Source organism: Lingula anatina, chromosome 7, assembly GCF_051362555.1.
Source record: "Lingula anatina isolate TDL-2025a chromosome 7, LinAna3.0, whole genome shotgun sequence".
Lineage (NCBI taxonomy): Eukaryota > Metazoa > Brachiopoda > Lingulata > Lingulida > Lingulidae > Lingula > Lingula anatina.
This window is the reverse complement of record NC_141773.1, coordinates 3623855-3642073: the sequence shown is the minus strand read 5'-3', so window position 1 is coordinate 3642073 and position 18219 is coordinate 3623855. Positions and strand designations below refer to the sequence as shown.

General features: G+C 36.0%; 1 protein-coding gene and 1 long non-coding RNA gene across 7 annotated transcripts; one reads left to right on the top strand and one right to left on the bottom strand.

Moving 5' to 3' along the window:
• The first annotated feature begins 353 nt into the window (after nucleotides 1-353).
• LOC106179974 (uncharacterized) lies at nucleotides 354-8293 on the top strand. Of its 6 annotated transcripts, none has more exons than XM_013563802.2 (13): nucleotides 354-728; nucleotides 1256-1320; nucleotides 2958-2970; nucleotides 3243-3312; nucleotides 4006-4063; nucleotides 4548-4604; nucleotides 5268-5305; nucleotides 6143-6199; nucleotides 6590-6651; nucleotides 7256-7481; nucleotides 7660-7760; nucleotides 7935-7997; nucleotides 8162-8293. In XM_013563802.2, exons 4-12 carry the CDS (start codon nucleotides 3282-3284, stop codon nucleotides 7959-7961), a joined length of 657 nt encoding a protein of 218 aa, XP_013419256.2. In that variant the 5' UTR covers nucleotides 354-728; nucleotides 1256-1320; nucleotides 2958-2970; nucleotides 3243-3281; the 3' UTR covers nucleotides 7962-7997; nucleotides 8162-8293. The 6 variants fall into 6 exon arrangements, with proteins under 6 accessions (XP_013419256.2, XP_086874047.1, XP_013419257.2 ...); XM_013563803.2 differs by lacking the exon at nucleotides 354-728 and adding an exon at nucleotides 761-1129; XM_087017921.1 differs by lacking the exon at nucleotides 4006-4063.
• Nucleotides 8294-11743: 3450 nt separating this feature from the next.
• Nucleotides 11744-16028, bottom strand: LOC106179952 (uncharacterized). The gene is made up of 3 exons (XR_001240082.2): nucleotides 15868-16028; nucleotides 13787-13975; nucleotides 11744-12479 (listed from the first exon to the last, which is right to left on the bottom strand). It is a non-coding gene; the product is annotated as an uncharacterized LOC106179952 (long non-coding RNA).
• Between the last annotated feature and the right edge of the window lie 2191 nt (nucleotides 16029-18219).

The following is an 18219-nucleotide window of genomic DNA, read 5'->3' as shown; positions in this document are numbered from 1 at the left end:
TTCTTTTCTGCTCTTTAAGCTTCTTTCCCTTGTCTTTTGGAGGCATATTAGAATCTGAATTGAGCAAAATTCAAAATTTTTGCACAACGAAATTGTAGAGACACGAGCATGCGTCGTGAGCACGCCTTTTATACTCGCAGTCCCGCCGTGTTTTCGACTTATTTCGTTATAGATGTGAGGGCGTGCGCCGTGCTCAACACGCAAAGGGCACTTCTCCTTCATTGCTTGCGACGTGCATCTTGGACCACGCAAGTCTCACTTGCAACCTCAGGGATTATATGGTAAAAGGGCCACTTTTTCAGAAAAAGAACCCCCCTTTTGAAATTGCTGGCTACGGGCCTGAACCTACTAGCAAACTCCTTTCGAAGGGAGCAAGTTTCGCCTCGTTAGGCCTATATATAGGGCCTACACATACATACATTATGGTAATTGTTTAAAGCTGCATAATACAAGTTAAAATTGTTCTAGATATAGTATGTTTCAGAAAAAGAAAAAAATGGTAATTTTTAAAGGCAAGGAGATTAAGCAGAGTTTTAAAGGAAAGGAGATATTGTGCAGTTGACTGTCTTGATTAGTTATTTGAGTACTCTCTAGTACAAGGAGATTGAAATAAAGTGTTGAACGTGAAACTTGCGTTTTCTGGATTCATGTGTGAAACCGCGTGTCGAGCTAAAGAAGCAACGACGAACAGCATGAAATCCAAGCAGGTATCAAATTTGAACAACGTGGTGAGTGTTTATTATAAAATTCTTAATTTAGGAAATATCCTTGAACGTTTTCATTGCAAATTTAATGAAGTTAAGCGCTTTTTGCTAGTGGCAAACTCGGGGAATCCCAGCTTGGGGAATCCCACAAGAGAAGCCAAATCCGATTCCTGTGCCTATGCGTCAGCGGAAACGTATTCAATGTGAGTCAATTTCCCGATGAAAACTTGAAAGAAAATGCTGGGGCACGTCCTTCTGAATGGTTTTCAATATATTTCAAGAGACTTTTGTGTCTAGTTGAACGTTTTATCGACGCAAACCACGTCACGGGGGTTAGTCATAAACCGAAGGTCACTTCCGGAAAGTTACGTGAAGTTACAACATGTTGTAGGTCGAAGAGTTAAAAAGTTTCGAGAATATATCGTGTAAGTCCAAGTTACAAGTTAAGTTACAAATTAAATAGTTACAAGTTGTTGTAAGTTACAACCTGTCGAGAATACGACCACTGTTCTTTTACAGATGTGTATATCTCTATGTGTGTTCATTTTCAGAACAGGCAATTTCAGAACCCGAGAGTGATCAAGAAAAAGCTGGGGGTTATGAAACGACAGGAAAGCAGTGATTGCGAAAGCCGTCGGACCACGGCCATATGCCGGCAAAAATTCTGTGGGCTGGAAAACCCTTTTAACTCATCGGCCCACATGTCCGACGGACTAAAGTCGGTTTCTTTAACAGACACCTCGCCTCATATTTGAACTTATCGTAGAGCTCTAAGTGCGCAAGTAAAACTTTAACTTGCGCCATACTGGTGCGTACAAATAGCAAACACTATTTTTTGTAATAAAGGTCTATGTACATTTAATGTCGCTCGAAGTGTGCGTAGTGATGGTGTGAGGGCTGACATGTGACCCGTTTCACAAAAAATGTATCGAAACTGAAACAACTACAGGTCAATGAAAATCGTAAACAGGTCGCTCAAACTGCTTACGACAGGCCACGCGCGGACCTCTGAGAACACCTAACTACACGTGCTGGGTAAACAAGTATGGCTTCCGTCGGACTGCATGTTGAGTAAACGATAAGTGAAAAGGAGAAATATTCATTTGCTTTTTAGATGGGTGCTCTTAACTAATTTTAACGGATATTTAAGTAATATTGCACCTTTAGCGGTGCTATATGTCAAAATGAGGGACAACATCATTTTCAATGCGGAAAATCCGCAATGGCACAGTCAGGGTGCAAAACTGTCCATTATATTCATCTAAACGAACTAGCTTAGATATTGAATAAAGATTCTTTTCAGACTCTGGCCCGTACCCAGGGATGGTTCAGGGGTTTCGAAAGAACCGCCTCTTATGCTGACAAAAGGTCCACTCTTGGTAAAATTTGATCTAGGTACATGGCGTTTTTATGGAAAAAGACCCTCCCCCTTTTAAAATTGCTGGCTACGGGCCTGCTATGAGAGCAATAGCTTTATTTTACAATAAAAATGGAATTTGTCTACCTTTTCCATGTAGTGCAATTATTTGGCATAGTGCAATTATCAATTCTGAAGATTTTTTCATTAAATACAGTTTTTACTGTACAATTTTTCGGACAGTATGTTTCTTTTGGAAGATTTTTCCACACACTACAATTATTTAGGACTTCAGAGTAGTAGCATCAAGCCTTTTTTCATTGAATTTAATCATATAAAAAATATTGAAATACAATGAGTTTTCTTTAAATAATTCATGGCACACATTTTAAAAAAATGGCCAAGTGGTCCAAAATGGCCCGACCAGATTCTGACCCAGGACAATCCCTGCTAACAAACAGACAAGCATTTTTCCAAGAGTGAAAATCTAAAAAAAGTTAGATAAGTTGGAAGCTCCACTTCACTATGACTTATATTTTAATTTTAGTCAAAAATTGGAATAAAATTTACAAAGGATACATGATCTTGTGTTAAAAGATTAGAAATTAAGATAAGCAACCCAGATATAAAAAGGATAAAACTTAAATGCCAGAAAGCAACCAAAATGAAAGACGTTTAAACTTAAACCTTTAAATATCCTATTACATCTGGCCTGAAAATTTAAAAGCAGCGATTTAAAATGCCAGACAATAATATTCATCAAAAATGAAGTGAAAATAAACAGCTTAATTATTTTGTTGTGGGCCGGTAAAAAAAGGTGTGGGCTGACAAAATTTAATTTGCTCCAGCCCACATGTCTGGTAAGTGTTCAATCTCTTTCGCAATCACTGGGAAAGATGAAGAAAACAGGTAATTTCACCAACTGAGTTATTTTTTCCCAAAGTTTATTACATTAAGTGTTTATTTCACACTATTTTCAAATTGAGTAGTGTTGGGCAGATGTTGGGTTTGTGAAAAAAAATTAAAGGGCCACCTAAAAATTCATGATGTTTAAAATGTAATTGCATATACATGTACAAAGGTAGTCATGGTATTTGAAATATGCAAAGAAGTGTACTTAGAAAAGAAAGTAGAAAATTGTTCATAACAGTTGTCCCTTTAACGTGTGTGTTTATTCTCAGAGCCTACATGTACATTATCAGAAACAAGGAAAGCAGGGAATGCTACTCAAGAATCTGAAGGGGATGAGGAGTAAGTTTTTACCTTAAAATTAATTGTATTGTTATGAGCTTGTAAAAAGTTTCAGGGCTGAATTTTGTAAGAGAGGAGAAATTGCAAGCCTGATATTAAAGTTACACAAATGTACCTAAATTTTCCTGAGGTTTATGACAGTCATCCTATCCTCACATCTTTGCTGTTATACTACACATTGCTACTGTTTAATACTTTTCTACATTTATAGATTTGATTTGGCACTGGAAAATTTTTCTGATGAAGAAGAGACTTTGTTAGTTGCTTTATCTTTGGTGGTAGACACTTTAATGTCGATTTATATTATTTATTTTGTCGTAGAAGACGCAGAAGACCCAGAAGACGGCCTAAATCCGCCCCTGCTAACTCCCTGGGGGTTCACGCTTAATTGCAGTCAGCCGAGCGGGCACCATAGTTAATTACTCCCTTACAGCTTTTAGTAGGTGGGACAGATGCTTAAGCCGGCCAAGCTGACAGTAATCTAGTGAGACTATGGAAATGGGGTGTAGGATAGGCCTAAACCACAGCATATGAGTTGCAGCAAGTGCATATGATTGCTGCTATTGCAGGCGTGTTATTTGAAGGTCAATATTAAGTGTGGAATCGAGACAAGCAGTGTTTATTTGTATGTGTATTTTGTATGTGTTAATAGCTACTTAACTGGTATGTATAATGCCATTTTATTACTTGCAGAGCTTGTAATGCTAAAGGCTACCCGGAGGTTGCCCAGAAGCAGCCAAGACGAGTACAGGTAACAAATTCATATATTGTTCTTTGCAATACTAATCGGTTAATTGAGTCTCATATAAGTTAAAAATTTTTATAGATATTGTGGATATCAAAAAAGTGAGTGGTAAATGTTTGCAGTTGTTCTAATACATTTTTTTCAGAAGCCATTTTTTATTTCTCATCTTTTGACAAAAATGCACATGTATTTTGTCATAAAATCACTTGTGCTACCAACAAAAAATATAAAGATGTAAATTATGTGGGGTTTTTATAAGTAGCTGTTGGTGTAATGTGGAAGAATGAATATCCAATGTTATGATTTGTCCTTCCAGAAGTATTGATTGTGATAACTGTGATTGCTGCTATTGCAGGCATGTTATTTGAAGGTCGATACAGTACATGTATTAAGTGTGGAATCGAGACAAGCAGTGTTTATTTGGATGTGTATTTTGTATGTGTTAATAGCTACAAAAATGGTATTTATAATGCCATTTTATCACTTGCAGAGCTTGTAATGCTAAGGGCTACCCGGAGGTTGCCCAGAAGCAACCAAGACAGTTCAGGTAACAAATTCATATATTGTTCTTTGCAATCCTAACAGGTTAAAAGGATAATAACTCTTCATTTTGGCCAAAAAATGAATTTTCCTGAAGTAAAAAACAATTTTCCCATACTTACCAATGGTTAATGAATCCATTTTTACATTCAAAGTTAGTCCCTGGTTTTTTTCTAAAAAGTTTGGTTTTTTGTTAAAATCTCTTAAGAGATAATAACAGAGTATAGCCATCAATGGAGGTCACATGGTCTGAAGACAAGCTCAGATATCAGAATAATAGCTATAATAGCTTTAATTTGTCGTAAAACAGAATATATTATATATTATAATTTCTGTTATTCACAATGTTTTTATTGTGATATATAAACCTCATAAGAAGAGTTATTATCCCTTTAATTGAGTCTCAGATAAATATGTGCTATTAATTTTTATACATATTGTGGATAACGAAAAAGTGAATGGTAAATGTTTGCAGTTGCTCTAATACATTTTTTTCAGAAGCCATTTCCTTATTTTTCATCTTTTGACAAAAATGCACATTTATTTTGTCATAAAATCACTTGTGCTATAAACAAAAATATAAAGATGTAAATTCGTGTGGGGGTTTTATAATGAGCATTTGATGTAATGTTGAAGAATGAATATCCATTGTTATGATTTGTCCTTCCAGAAGTATTGATTGTGATAATTGTAGACGTTTAAAGCGTAGTGAGTATAGCTTAAATGCTGGTCTTTCAAAAGACTTGAGTTGATCTGAACAGCCATTTGTGTAAATCGTTAAAACACCAGAAGCACATATGCATTATATAAAAGTGCACTAATTCATTGTTCAATTAGCAATATTTAGTTACCGTGCTCTAAGGGTACCTAAGACATTTTAAAGTGGAAGTAAATGATGTCAATGTATTTCTGACATGGGGATAAACCTAGTTAATATGATTTAAACGTAGCACAAGCGTCGCCTGCTTTAGTTAAGCCCTGTGACGTAGTACATATTCTGCCTGTACCCTTAACCTGCACAAGGCCTTAAGCCAGGCCACTTCTATGGCTTAATTCAAAGCTAGCTTGAGTTGTGCAGCAGCATACGCATAGCCTCCCTCGCGTATTATATCACTGATTCCCACCCACCCGCCCTGTTGCTTGTTTACTTAGTCTTTTGCATCTGTGTGAAAAGTAATGCACCTTATATATATATATATATATATATATATATATATATATATATATATAATATGCATGCTTATGTATCAGCTTCATTACCTCTCTTGGAGGACTTTATATTTTTATTAAAGAATTGTTATTGGTTGTAGTTTTAGGTGTAAGTCCTAGAGTAGTTTGTAACCAATAAACTTTTTAAAGCCGGTGCAGTGTGTTGTTGTTAAATGGTTAAATGATAGTAAATTGTGACATTGAAGGTAGAGTGGAAAACATATTGGAACTAATGATTTGATCTGAATCTATTTTAAGCATATTATCCAAGTGTAGGGTGGTTCAAGCCGTGAGACCTGACTGATGAGATTTAAATAATGCTTCTTGTATTTCCAGAGGTGGCAAAACTACGGAAAAGAGTAAAGACATTGGAACATAGTAAGGGATACATAGGTAGGTTGTTATACAGCAATTCTTTTTTTGGTTACTTTTCAGTTTAAATATGGCAACCTCCACTTACATAGATGTTTCAAGAAACAGCATGTTCAAAACCTGTAGGTCTATGGGCTATCATGTCGATCAGTTTAAAAAGCACTGCACTGGCCTCACTTTAAGCCAGGTTTTATTTTAATACTTAGTTTCTGCCCTTGACGCTTTAAAAGTAGTGCCAAACTTGCTTACTGAAGTTTATAGAACAACTGTTATAACAAGCAGCATAGCTGTAATAACTAACCTTAAAACAGAGAAATTTGGTCCAGTGGAATGGAATATGATACCAGTTTAAATACTAAATGTACACACATTGTGCTGAATATACATGAGGATTTTTTGGTTTGTTTTCAGAGGATGATTATGCAATTCCTAGGCCAGGTCCCCTACCAAAGAAAATTGGAGAAAAATATAAGGTATGTGTTTTAATATTTATACAAATTTGCCTCTAGTACCGGTATGTCCATTGACATGTGTCATTGTTAAAGGGATAATAACTCTTCGTTTTGACAAAAAAAAAAAAAAAAAAGAATTTTCCTAGAGTAAACAACAATTTTCCCATGCTTACCAATGTTAAATGAATCCATTTCTACATTCAAAGTTAGTCCCTGTTTTTTTCCTAAAAAGTTTGGTTTTATGTTATAATTAAGAGATTATTACAGAGTATAGCCATCTATGGATGTCACATGGTCCGATAACAAGCTTAGATATCAGAATGATAGCTGTAACTGCCGTTTTTGTGGTAAAACAGAATATATTATATTGCAATGTTTTTATTGTGAAATATAGATCTCATACGAAGATTTATTATCCCTATAACTCTATTTTAGCTCATTTACTCTATGGTGCTTGTGTTTCTCTTTGATGATAAGCAAAATGTTACCATCCAACATTCCTGTGGGTTTGTTGTTTGATGTAAATAATTATTTATCATATCTTGTTCCTTTCTGATTATTTGTATGAGAGTGATTTATAAAACAATTAGTTTAAATCATATTTCTGATTATGTCTTTTCACTAGATGGTTGAGCTGGTCCCAGGCAGCTCGATATATATTCATTGCCCGGACCTTGTTTCTTGTTTCAAACCTGGGAAGATGAAGAAAGGTAGTGTGAAATATGGTTTGAGGATGGCTAGGCGGCTAATGTCAGTTTTCTTTAGCAGTGAAGAAATAGCAAATGGCACTCTACATAGCTCTACTGAGGGGAAGAAGCAGCTGAATCCCAGGACAATTAAAGCAATAATAGGTACATAACTTATGGTCTAATTTAGTAGTCTAATTGCACATATACCCTTGAAGTAATGGAAACTTGTTGATTTTGAATCTTCCATTTTTAACTCACAAATGTTGCAAGTATAATGTAGACTTAAGGGTAGTGTTAGCTATATCTTTCTTAATCTGTTTTTATCTATTGTATGTTTCAGACATCTGTTCAAAAAACAGTCCAGCCACCCCTGGCCAACTGCGCCAGGCCATAGCCTGCAAAATTACATCATTTTCCTGTAAATCAAGAAAAAACAAAAAGGTGTGTATATATGTACCCACTTCAGAATTATATTATTTATTAATCCAGTTAATGAATGGTAGTGTTGTTTAAGGCGCTTTTAATTTCCTTGGCTGCTATTAAAGTTATAGACTTCTAGAAAATCAACCAAATGGACTGGAATTGTAATATCAATTGTTTTATTTGATTTGATAGAGCCCAGGTAAAACCACAGAAGACTGAATGAATAGGATATTTGTCATCAGAGAACAACAATAGGTGTGTGTTTTGAGCTGAAGTATTTTCAACACTTAATGCAAGTCATTGTTGTAAAAGGTGTTTTTAATTATCTTGCATGGTTGCTATTAAAGTTGAGGTCTTCCCAGAAAAACAATCAAGCGAACCAGAACTGAGATATTTATTTTGTCTTATTTGTTTTTTAGGACACCAGATCAGATCACACTTGTCAAGAGAAATTGATGTTCCAAGGAACAGCATATTCAAAATCAAAGTCTTTTGAAAATGAAATTTTGTATGAAAAATGTGTAAATAATAAACTATGAAAGAAACTTCAATCTGTCTTTTTTTATATATAGACCTCAAGGATGAAGCTACTGAATATCTGCTGACTGTCAATTTATTGGTGCCTGTTGAAATTACTGTATATATACTCCAAAACTACCTCCCCACAGCAGTACGCGAGCATTGCTTTTTTCTTATATACCCAAAACTACTTCCATGGATCAGTACGCGAGTTGCTTTTTTTTATATACCCAAAACTGCCTTCACGCAGCAGTACGCGAGCATTGCTTTTTTTTTTTCTTATATTCTCCGATCTACCTCAGTGGAGCAGTACGCGAGCATTGCTTTTTTTTCTCATATACTCCTAATCTACTTCCGTGGAGCAACACGCGAGCATTTTTTTTTTTTTTTTTTTTTTTTTTTTGTCTCACATAGTCCAAATCTACCTCCGTGGAGCAGTGCGCGAGCATTGCTTTTTTCTCATATATCCCAAAAAGCGTGTATCCCTGCGTGGATGAGCATTGTTTACCACTTAAATTATCATTTTATATTTTTATTAGGCCACACTTTTATTTTTATGGATGACATTCTCTGGACACCCAGAAATCGGTGCGAGAGGGCGAAAAAAAAAAAACAGTCCAAAAAAATACTGTTTAAGTAAAGGAATGCTGTCAGTACACAGCTTGAAACACAAATTTACCACAGAAACACGTATCAAACTGACAATATGTCTTTATCCATGCTCTCAGCACTGTGAATACTTCGTAGAAAGGTAAAAAAAAGTCATGAATAGATATGCTGCATATTACCAAATCTATTTGAGATAATTTAATGCATTTTGTTGGTATACCAGTCAATAAAACAAATATTGAACAAACAGTATGTCTTTATTTGTGCTCTCAGAATATTAAAGCATTATGAACACTTCACAGAAATATTTAAAAATGATGCAAAGATGTGCTTAATACTACATGTACCAAGTCTATTAAAGGTCATTTCGGTAGATGCCGTTTTGTCTACTTTGATTCGCACGAAGCAACCAAACTGTCGGGTGGCCTGTCCGACCTTCAGCCCACCAAATACCTCGACGCCTTTGTCGACCCAGTTTTCTCTAAAAAAAAACCTGGTATGTGCTGCTTTGGACTGAATGTCACTGAAATTTTCGGGCGATAATCGCTGGCCGCCGCCAGCCTTTCGTATAATTGTAGAAAGATGATATCTCCATGCCAAATATCAATGGCATACCAATCCAAAACGACGGCCTCCGTCCTCTTTATGACTTTAATTGTCGTGTAATTTGACAGTAATCCTAGAGATGAATTTGACGACAAAGCCGCCAATTTCCACGTGGCGATAATAGGCATGCGCAGAAAGCTCATTTTCCGGCAAAATTCAATAAGGACGTTAGCGACAACCGACTTTTTTTTTTTTTAGAACGGACGAAAATCGGTGCGCGCGTAGGATGTCATCCATAAAAAAAAGTGTGGCCTTGGTTAGAGAGCCTGTAAATGTAAACCATTTCTTTGTGCTCAATAAATTATTAAAACTACCTCCGCTGAGCATTGCTTTTTTCTCATCTACTCCAAATCTACCTCCGTGGAGCAGTGCGTGAGCATGGCTTTTTTTTTCTCATATACTCCAAATCTACCTCCGTAGAGCAGTATGCGAGCATTGGTTTTTTCTCATATACTCCAAACCTACATGTACCTCCGTGGAGCAGTGCGCGAGCATCGATTTTTTCTTATACTCTTTGAAGTATACGATGCGCGCCAGTGCAGTACAGCATAAGCATAATGCTTTTCCTCTGCTTCATCGGAGTAGATTTGGAAGCTAATTAGCATATTTGAAACATGCTTCTATCATGCTGCTAATCTTCTGCATTAATGCTCCCCACTGTACAACCCTATGTAATTTTTGGAGTAGAATTGCAGTAAGCTATACTTCATTTCTACTGGACATATTCTCCACACCACTACTGCACTAATGCTTCTTTGCTACTTCGATACTACTGCATTTTCGTGCGTGTATGCATCTCAAAAATATAAAACTTTCTTAGCATTGCTATATATGATATAACATTTAACATATGATATTCATTTTATACTTATTGCATGCATGCATGTATATATACTAGTCGTCGTAGAATAGTGAGCCTGCAAATGCCAAATCATGTACACATTTAGTGCTCAATAAACATTATTATTGTTGTGACGTCTTTTAGTTGTTCAAGTCGCACTTGTTTTTGAAGAGCAATGTATATCATAAGTGTATTTAATTATTGAAACAATGTTAGCCCTTGAAACACAACGGTTTATTAGTCCTATTTTCTCACTAAAGAATAGTGACTTACTAACTAAGCATAGTTTTTTCTGAGTTTGTTTCAATTTTATCATATTTACATAATGACATACATTTGTGGGATATTTTAAAAATTTTATTTTGTTATTTTTTCTTCATTTCTGAAATACTTAACAAGCTTCAATGTCTCAGTCACCATCTTCTTAGATGATCTACTTAGACCCCATTCCCATGGATTTTAGATCGATCTATCCCTGTGGGGAGTCAGCTTAGCCGGCTAAAGCGTCTGTCCGCCTACTAAAAGCTGTAAGTAGGTAATTAACTATGGTGCGCGCTTGGCTGACTGCAATTTAGCGTGAAACCCCAGGGAGTTATGTCGATCTAAATCTAGATCTCTGGGAATGTACCCTTAGAGTAGCTCGCCAGCTGACGCCGTTGCTAGCAACAAATCAATATTCTATACCGAAATATCTACCAACCAAAAAGGCCACAATGCTAATTCTATGGCAAATAGATACACATGTATCTGTCCTTATGTCACCCGGGACCAGGTCTATTTAAATACACTTTAGCCTTCTTTAATTTGTTTTTTAAGGTGAAATGTAACATTGACATTACCAATGAAATATATACCTGAAAGCGATACGACTAACAATGCACCTAGCAGAAAAAGACTGCGTACATCAAATGAATAGTGTTTACGATACTGTTTTCTCTGGGACACTTTGTGATTTCCCTATCCATCATCCTCTGACAGCAAATAACATGCCACAAGGTGTCATGGTGGCACACGTGCTAGCAAAGGTGAAAACAACAAGTTAAACGTATCTTGGATTTACAAATAAAAAACAGGTGATTTTTTTTATGTTGGGAAGTTTTTATAGACGTTTTTAAGAAGTTGCATCTTGCTGTCCAACAAAATCTCACTCGTATTATTACAGAAAAAAAAAAAGCTTCCAGCCTCGAACGTAAATAGATACATGAAAATTGCCATATGTCTGTTGTAGATTATTTGACCAGAAAAGCAGGTATGAACGCGATAATTAATTTTGATTAATAAATGTTGAATTACTTCAATAAATATTTTATTAATTGGTTTTTAAAATGTTTAAATAATCTAAGTTAAATGCACTACAGTACGTTCTTTTGCTCATGTTGATTCATGTAAAAGTTTGTTTATATTTAAATATTGACAAACAACGCAATGTTTTTTAATCAATTTAGCTTTATTTTAACATATTTACATATATATACACTTGTACAATCAAAACATAATTTTGGATGATAATTTTACATTAATATTGTTAATACTATTTTTTCTTGAATCTTTTGGCCTGCACTTATTAGTTTTTTATATTGAACTATGTGGATATTTTACAGTCCGATCAAACGTCACATTCTGGATTACAGTCATCAAAATAATATTAAAACGAATTTGTATTAAATCTAAACTTAAAAATCGAAAACTTATTAATGAGAAAAAAGATTAATACACAATGGCTTAAATGTTTTTGTTTTTCTGTTTAAATACTGTACACTCAACATCATTTCGAAATTAACGTATTATATGTCAGTAGCTATAACGGATGAGCCAAAAATGCACGTCATATTTTGAATTGATTCTTTGTTCACGATGCCGGGATTTAGCCATCTACCCCGTCTAATAAATAAATAAATGTCTGCAACAAGCTGTATTCAAACTATATTTATATTGGAGATCAGGTCCAAAGCACACTTCAACGTGTCCCTTAACATGCTCTCTGGGTTGTCTGAAACATGACACAACGTACTGAGTTCGCATAAACGGCCCGGTACCCATGTCCTGCCACAAGTGACAGTCAGTCTCTGAACCCACTAGAGGTCAGGAACTTGTTTAGGGGGTCCTCTCTGCCTCACCCGGGCAGTTCCCTTTCTCTCCCGAGCTGCTCCTTCGTCTTAGTCCTGAAATAACACCGTCTCAGTAAATAAATTGCATAATTTGCTAATTATTCTGAAATTCACTGAGCACGAAATGAACCTTTTAATATCTGTTTTTGTTCATAATGTTACTCAGTTATTAAGCACAGTGCACTGATGAGTTGAGTTTCTAAGGCAAGCGTCTTATTTTAATTCGACAATGTTTTTGAAAACATATCCCGTTGCATTCCTTGCCCTGTTTTGCTTCAGTAATTCGGCTAGTAGCGCAAGCATCCAAACAAACAATCCTTCCCCTATCAAAACATCGATTCATAAAGAAGAATCAGTCTTTTTCCTTTGTCAGACAAGATTCATAAGTTGTTTTTAGTAGGTGATCTCGGTAACTAGATCGTTCCACAATTGTGGCAGGAGCTATGAGTTACGTTATAGATATACCGCCAATAGTGTCACGTAGCTATGTTTACATTCATATTGTGACCTGAGGTGTATGCATTCGTAAGACAGATAAATCCTTGGCCTTCAAGCAGAGAATTGTGCCGAACAAATGGTATTTTTTTTGCATATGTTGATGATATTTTTACATATCTATTCTATTTTTAGCTTCTTTTCTTGTCAATTTTAACATTTTGAATACATTGCTCTCTCTGTCTATAGTCAAAGTGTAGTCTTTTTGCAACTGAGATTTTGCAAAAACTGTGGCCTTCAATATGTTATAATCCTCACATCACCTTATACACTGTAGTCGACTTAAATGAAAGACACTGCAGTTTCGTTTTTTTTTTTTTTTTTCAAATCGAATTGCTTTATAATGTTTAAGTTGTATGGCCAATTTGCCATAATGTTTGATGTGTATGCGTATATGCAGTGTCTGACAAGATACAATTGACATATATAACTTATGTGCAGATCTGGAGATGATCATAAATGATAAAATATTTACATAACACATCTGTCCCGCATTTAAAAGACATTCATAATTATCATGAAAAGATGCTGGTAGAGATGTTTAAAAACTGTTACAACTAAAAAAGTGCCATATTTACTGAGACAAAACCTTTCTTTGAGAAATTGTAAACTTTTGTTAAGTCAATACATGTGTCTATCTCAGCTATTTCATAACCCTAATAATTATCAGTAAATATATTAAACTAAGTACAAAATAAGGAAAAAAGAAAATTTTGTAATAATTCGCACTTCGGTTTGGCATTTTGTCCAAACATTAATAGCAATCAACCTATCTGTTGTGTTTGTTACCTCATATCTCACATGATATGGAGGACATATAAATAGCTATTTAATAATTCTCAAATATGAATTGGCTCAACACTTACGCCCAAAACGAAAGAAGTTGAATATCTTCTTGGAGTGTTTTATGGGTGAGGTGGCCCCTGGACACTGTGTCTCGGCGGCAAGGTCCCCTAGAGAATGCTCCTCATTGTAGTGCAGTGTGACGTCAGAATACAGGGGGCAGACCCCCAGCGAAGACTGTATTGGCCACAGAGACGCCATTCTGTGAAATGCTGAAAATAAGAGAAATTCAAAGACAGGAATAAAATTTTCAAATAGTTACATGCATGCACTTGTCACACTTACAAAGATCCCATAACCAAATGACATCCACAGCCCCTGGTCTTTGCCAAGAGAGGAGACATTTTTAATTTAAGCCCCAAGGAAGTTCTGTTCGCACACCAAAATAAATGAACATATGAAAACAAAATAGTCAAGTAAAATATGAAACCCCTCCCATTGCTACATATACTGATCCGGTAGCGGATAGACCGTGAAGATATGCAATTCATCCAGTTGCCAGTTTTTTTGTTTGTGTTCTTTTTATCGCCATTAACATTTTATATAGTCAGCGTTTAGATAGGAAAGTTATAGTTTGTAAGGCGCGTTTACACTTTTTGGAATGTGCCATAACATGACTCATTGTTATTTTTATTATTATCTTGCCAATTCATCGTGCTTAACTGCCTAACACGTGCACACCACACTGTTCAACCAGCGGGTCATTCTACTGCCTTGTACACTGTAATCTTTCCAGTGGTGGGCGGCATTACCGGTACCACTGAATGTTCAAGTCGTCAGTCACGGAGTTTCACTCTCCACCCATGTGATATAGTGTAGCACGGGCCATCCACACAACATGAGCTTTAAGACGCTGCATTGCCATCCACACAACATGTGATTTTGACATAACGCACTAAACTGTCCACAACCGATAATTATCCTACGTTTACTTGGGGGAGGCAGTGGCGCTTAACAAATAACCATATATCAGGCACTACTTTACATTCGAGTCATGTGTGGAAGTGTTATTTGGCACGCAAGAACTACCAACAGTGTGCTTCGATCACCCATCTGTGTTCTTTTGTGATGGCATTATAAAGCAGATGTACTGGCACTGAATGGCGAAAGCTATTGGCCAATGCTTGCAATAGCACTTGGTACTGTGCTAGCAATTATACCGCCTAGAAGTCATTTCCACGATTGTGCCTTGTAGAAATTTCATCGACTTCAATTTTAATTAAAATTAATTACTGGTTTACGTAGACAACACCTGAGTTGAATTTAGTATGGAGGAACAGTGCAAGAGTTCTACATGCACGCTTATATCTGACGTATGAGACTTTTATAATAAGTTTGCTTCATATTTTTATTATACTGAAATCTCCTTATATACTTAAATATCCCCCCTTCTTATGGTGTTTTCACTGAAAATTTGTACCAACCAATAAATTAACTAACTTACTAACTACAGCGTGTAACTAACGTACTTACTTACTACCTAACTAATTAACTAACACTGCGGCTCTTTGCCTTTACACCTTCTTTTATGTTCATGCGTTATGTTACCTGAACGTTGTTACTGTGCTTGTATTTGGCTTTTCAAACGATATACAGACTTTGCCGCTTACATGACACCTGTTCAACACACTCACCTACAGAGTACCTATTGGATCTGATCTCGTGCATACATTGAAGCACATCACATAATTCTGATAATACTGCAGCCCATACATATATATATATATATATATATATATATATATATATATATATATATATATATACTCGTTACTTATCGATAAGGGCCATTGTCAAAATTATCGATTTTATTGTAAACTCGACTGATTACCCACAGTATCATTATGCAGATACTAATTTGGTTCTTCCTATAAATTATTTCTGAACGCGCGACTGTGATCAGTGCACATATCAAAACAGTTTTGTCTTATAATAGTCATAAAAATAATAAAAATCAGCGCTCAGTATCCTCATGACTTAAAGTAATTAGTTTTTTCTTTATCCAGAAGTGCACTAGCATACCCCCTACCCCATGCTCTTTACAGGGTCTACCTTATAATAAAAACGAATGGGTGTGAATTAATACACAATTTTAATAACATACCTTTCAAGTCTAATGCGCACTGGACAATGTCTCAACGTCAATTCTAACACAGCTGTGTCTCGAACTCTACGTTGCTGCCGTATGGGGATGTCCTTGCCAGGCCTCGTTTTTATTTACTTTTTTGTGTCACGGTCGACCTGTTTTCCTCTGATAGGAAAGAGGATAGCGGCAAGAAACCGCTTTAAAATCCGAATAATAAGAAGGCGGTGACACGGGGACGCCTAGGACATGTTTACACGCGACAAACGATCGGCCGTTTTCGGTTGGTCTGATCGGGGTGGTAATGTTTGTGTAAGTTGGTATTGTAAGTTAACTTTAGAATCATTGTCCTATAAACGGCCTAACTGGTGTCGTCAGAGGATAGATTGTTCACAGAAACGTGACCTGGGTTTGCCTGATAAAGCCTTTTAGACACATGTCCAACCACACTGAACATCGGTCTGGACTCACTCCCATGATACCCCCTCACCCGACTCCGACCCCCTCCCCCATTCCCACCCCCATTCCCACCCCACCCCTTCGTGACAACCATAACTTGCAATCAAGTAGCCGCTTCCAGCGTCGCGCTATCAGGCTTATTTTAAATCATGCAAACAACCAAAAACCAACGGTAGATACCCATATTCAGCGCTGGTCTTGGTATTGATATGTGTGTGAACGTCCCCATTGACAGAGTATCAGTTTCCACGTGTACTTACACGTGTTGAAAAAAAAAACATCCACCTTGATTGGACAGTGACGATGCTGCAATAACCTGTCATCTCTGTACGCATGCTGCAGTCACGTGTAATTGGCCATGGCTTTGGCCATGATGACGAATGCAATTTCCCATTTTCACAATTAAATACGTTTCGCTTTTAGTCGACATGATATGAAGCAAAAAGCGATTTTAATATCATGTGTAAATTATTAAAACCGACTAGAACACTTGGCAATTAATGGAAACGATGTCTTGTGCCAGAGTTGTACAATGTACGCGAAGCAAATACTTATTGCAGATAAATTGCACGATGGCAATTTGCGAATAAATAAGAAGTGAATTTTATATGCGATAACAAATTTCCTATCTGTCAGAAACGAAAAGAAAAATCTGTCAACTTGGGTATTTTACGCCAGCGTTTTGCCTTTTGTATCGGTGTCTTAAGAAGACACCCCCGATTGTATATATTTTTTCTAATTCATTATCATAATGTCAAGCCTAATTTTATATGGACACATGTGCTTGGTTTTACATTATCTGTTCAAGCAAAACACACACATACACATTGTGTCTTTGAGAATTTAGGCTACAGAAATGTCCTTGCGCGTGTCCTCAGGAAAGCTGTCACCTCACGTTAGAGGTTAGTTCCAAGTAAAGAATATTTTTGTTCAATAGGGATGAAATTAAGCCCTGTTGTTTACGTGGTATAATCTTACAGCAAGTACGTGACCGTAATGGCAAAATGTCCCGACTACAGACTCGTCATTTACGAAGGAGGGATGATTCACAAAGTTCTCTTCGTTTTCTCTTCTCAAATTTCTTGAACTTTTTAAAGAGCAGACCACATAACTTCATTTAAATTAACTATTACTGATCTATCCTCAGTCAAACTAGACCAAAATTGTAAAGTTTAAATAATTCGTGACTGCTGTCCTTTTAATCGATTGATTTGAGATATGTCATGTTTGCGATTATGCAAAACCTCAAAAAAGACCAGTTTTCAAACCTTAAAGTTTAATTTCTCGCAAAGTAATTTTACAAAGTTTAAAAGATAACAAAAGAAATTAGAAAAAATTAGTTGCTAAACCTAAACGGTATCAGTTCTTGAATGATTTAGCAGCGACATGTATCAACTCTTATTTTTAATACGATTTGAAAACAGTACTTTTGTCTTTAAAGGGATAAGTTCAGAGTTTTATTTATTTATTTATTTATTCTATTGTTTTTAATTTTTTTATTTTATTTCATTTTTTGTTTTGTTTTGAAAAAGACGTGACGTACATTTTGCATAGTGGTACAGTTTATATCTTAGTATTTGGTAACGCAGGTGCTCGTTCAAGTACACCCTACCTTCAGGGAACCCTTTCAAAGATCTGGGTCACCGACATATTCACCGTGCTGTGCAGAACGTTCACATGTTCTAATTTTTTTGTTCTTTTTTGATAAACAACATGGGCAAAGAGCCTTCACATTTAAACACCTTTTTTTTCAAATTTATAAAACGGATTCGACGCACCGAAGATAATAACGACACAAGGTACGCTTCAGAAAAACTTTTTTAATCAATTTTAAGGGTTTTATTGTCCTAAGAGTCTGAATAGTGAAATATCATGATCGATCAGATGCTTTGACAAGACTTGAATATGATGTGG

What these genes read in the sequence shown, in the direction of transcription:
- LOC106179974 (XM_013563802.2), top strand. Translation starts at nt 3,282, where the DNA reads ATGCTACTCAAGAATCTGAAGGGGATGAGGA. An exon ending in ACATAGTAAGGGATACATAG is followed by an intron (nt 6,200 to 6,589) that starts GTAGGTTGTTAT and finishes GTTTGTTTTCAG; the next exon opens with AGGATGATTATGCAATTCCT. An exon ending in GACAATTAAAGCAATAATAG is followed by an intron (nt 7,482 to 7,659) that starts GTACATAACTTA and finishes TGTATGTTTCAG; the next exon opens with ACATCTGTTCAAAAAACAGT.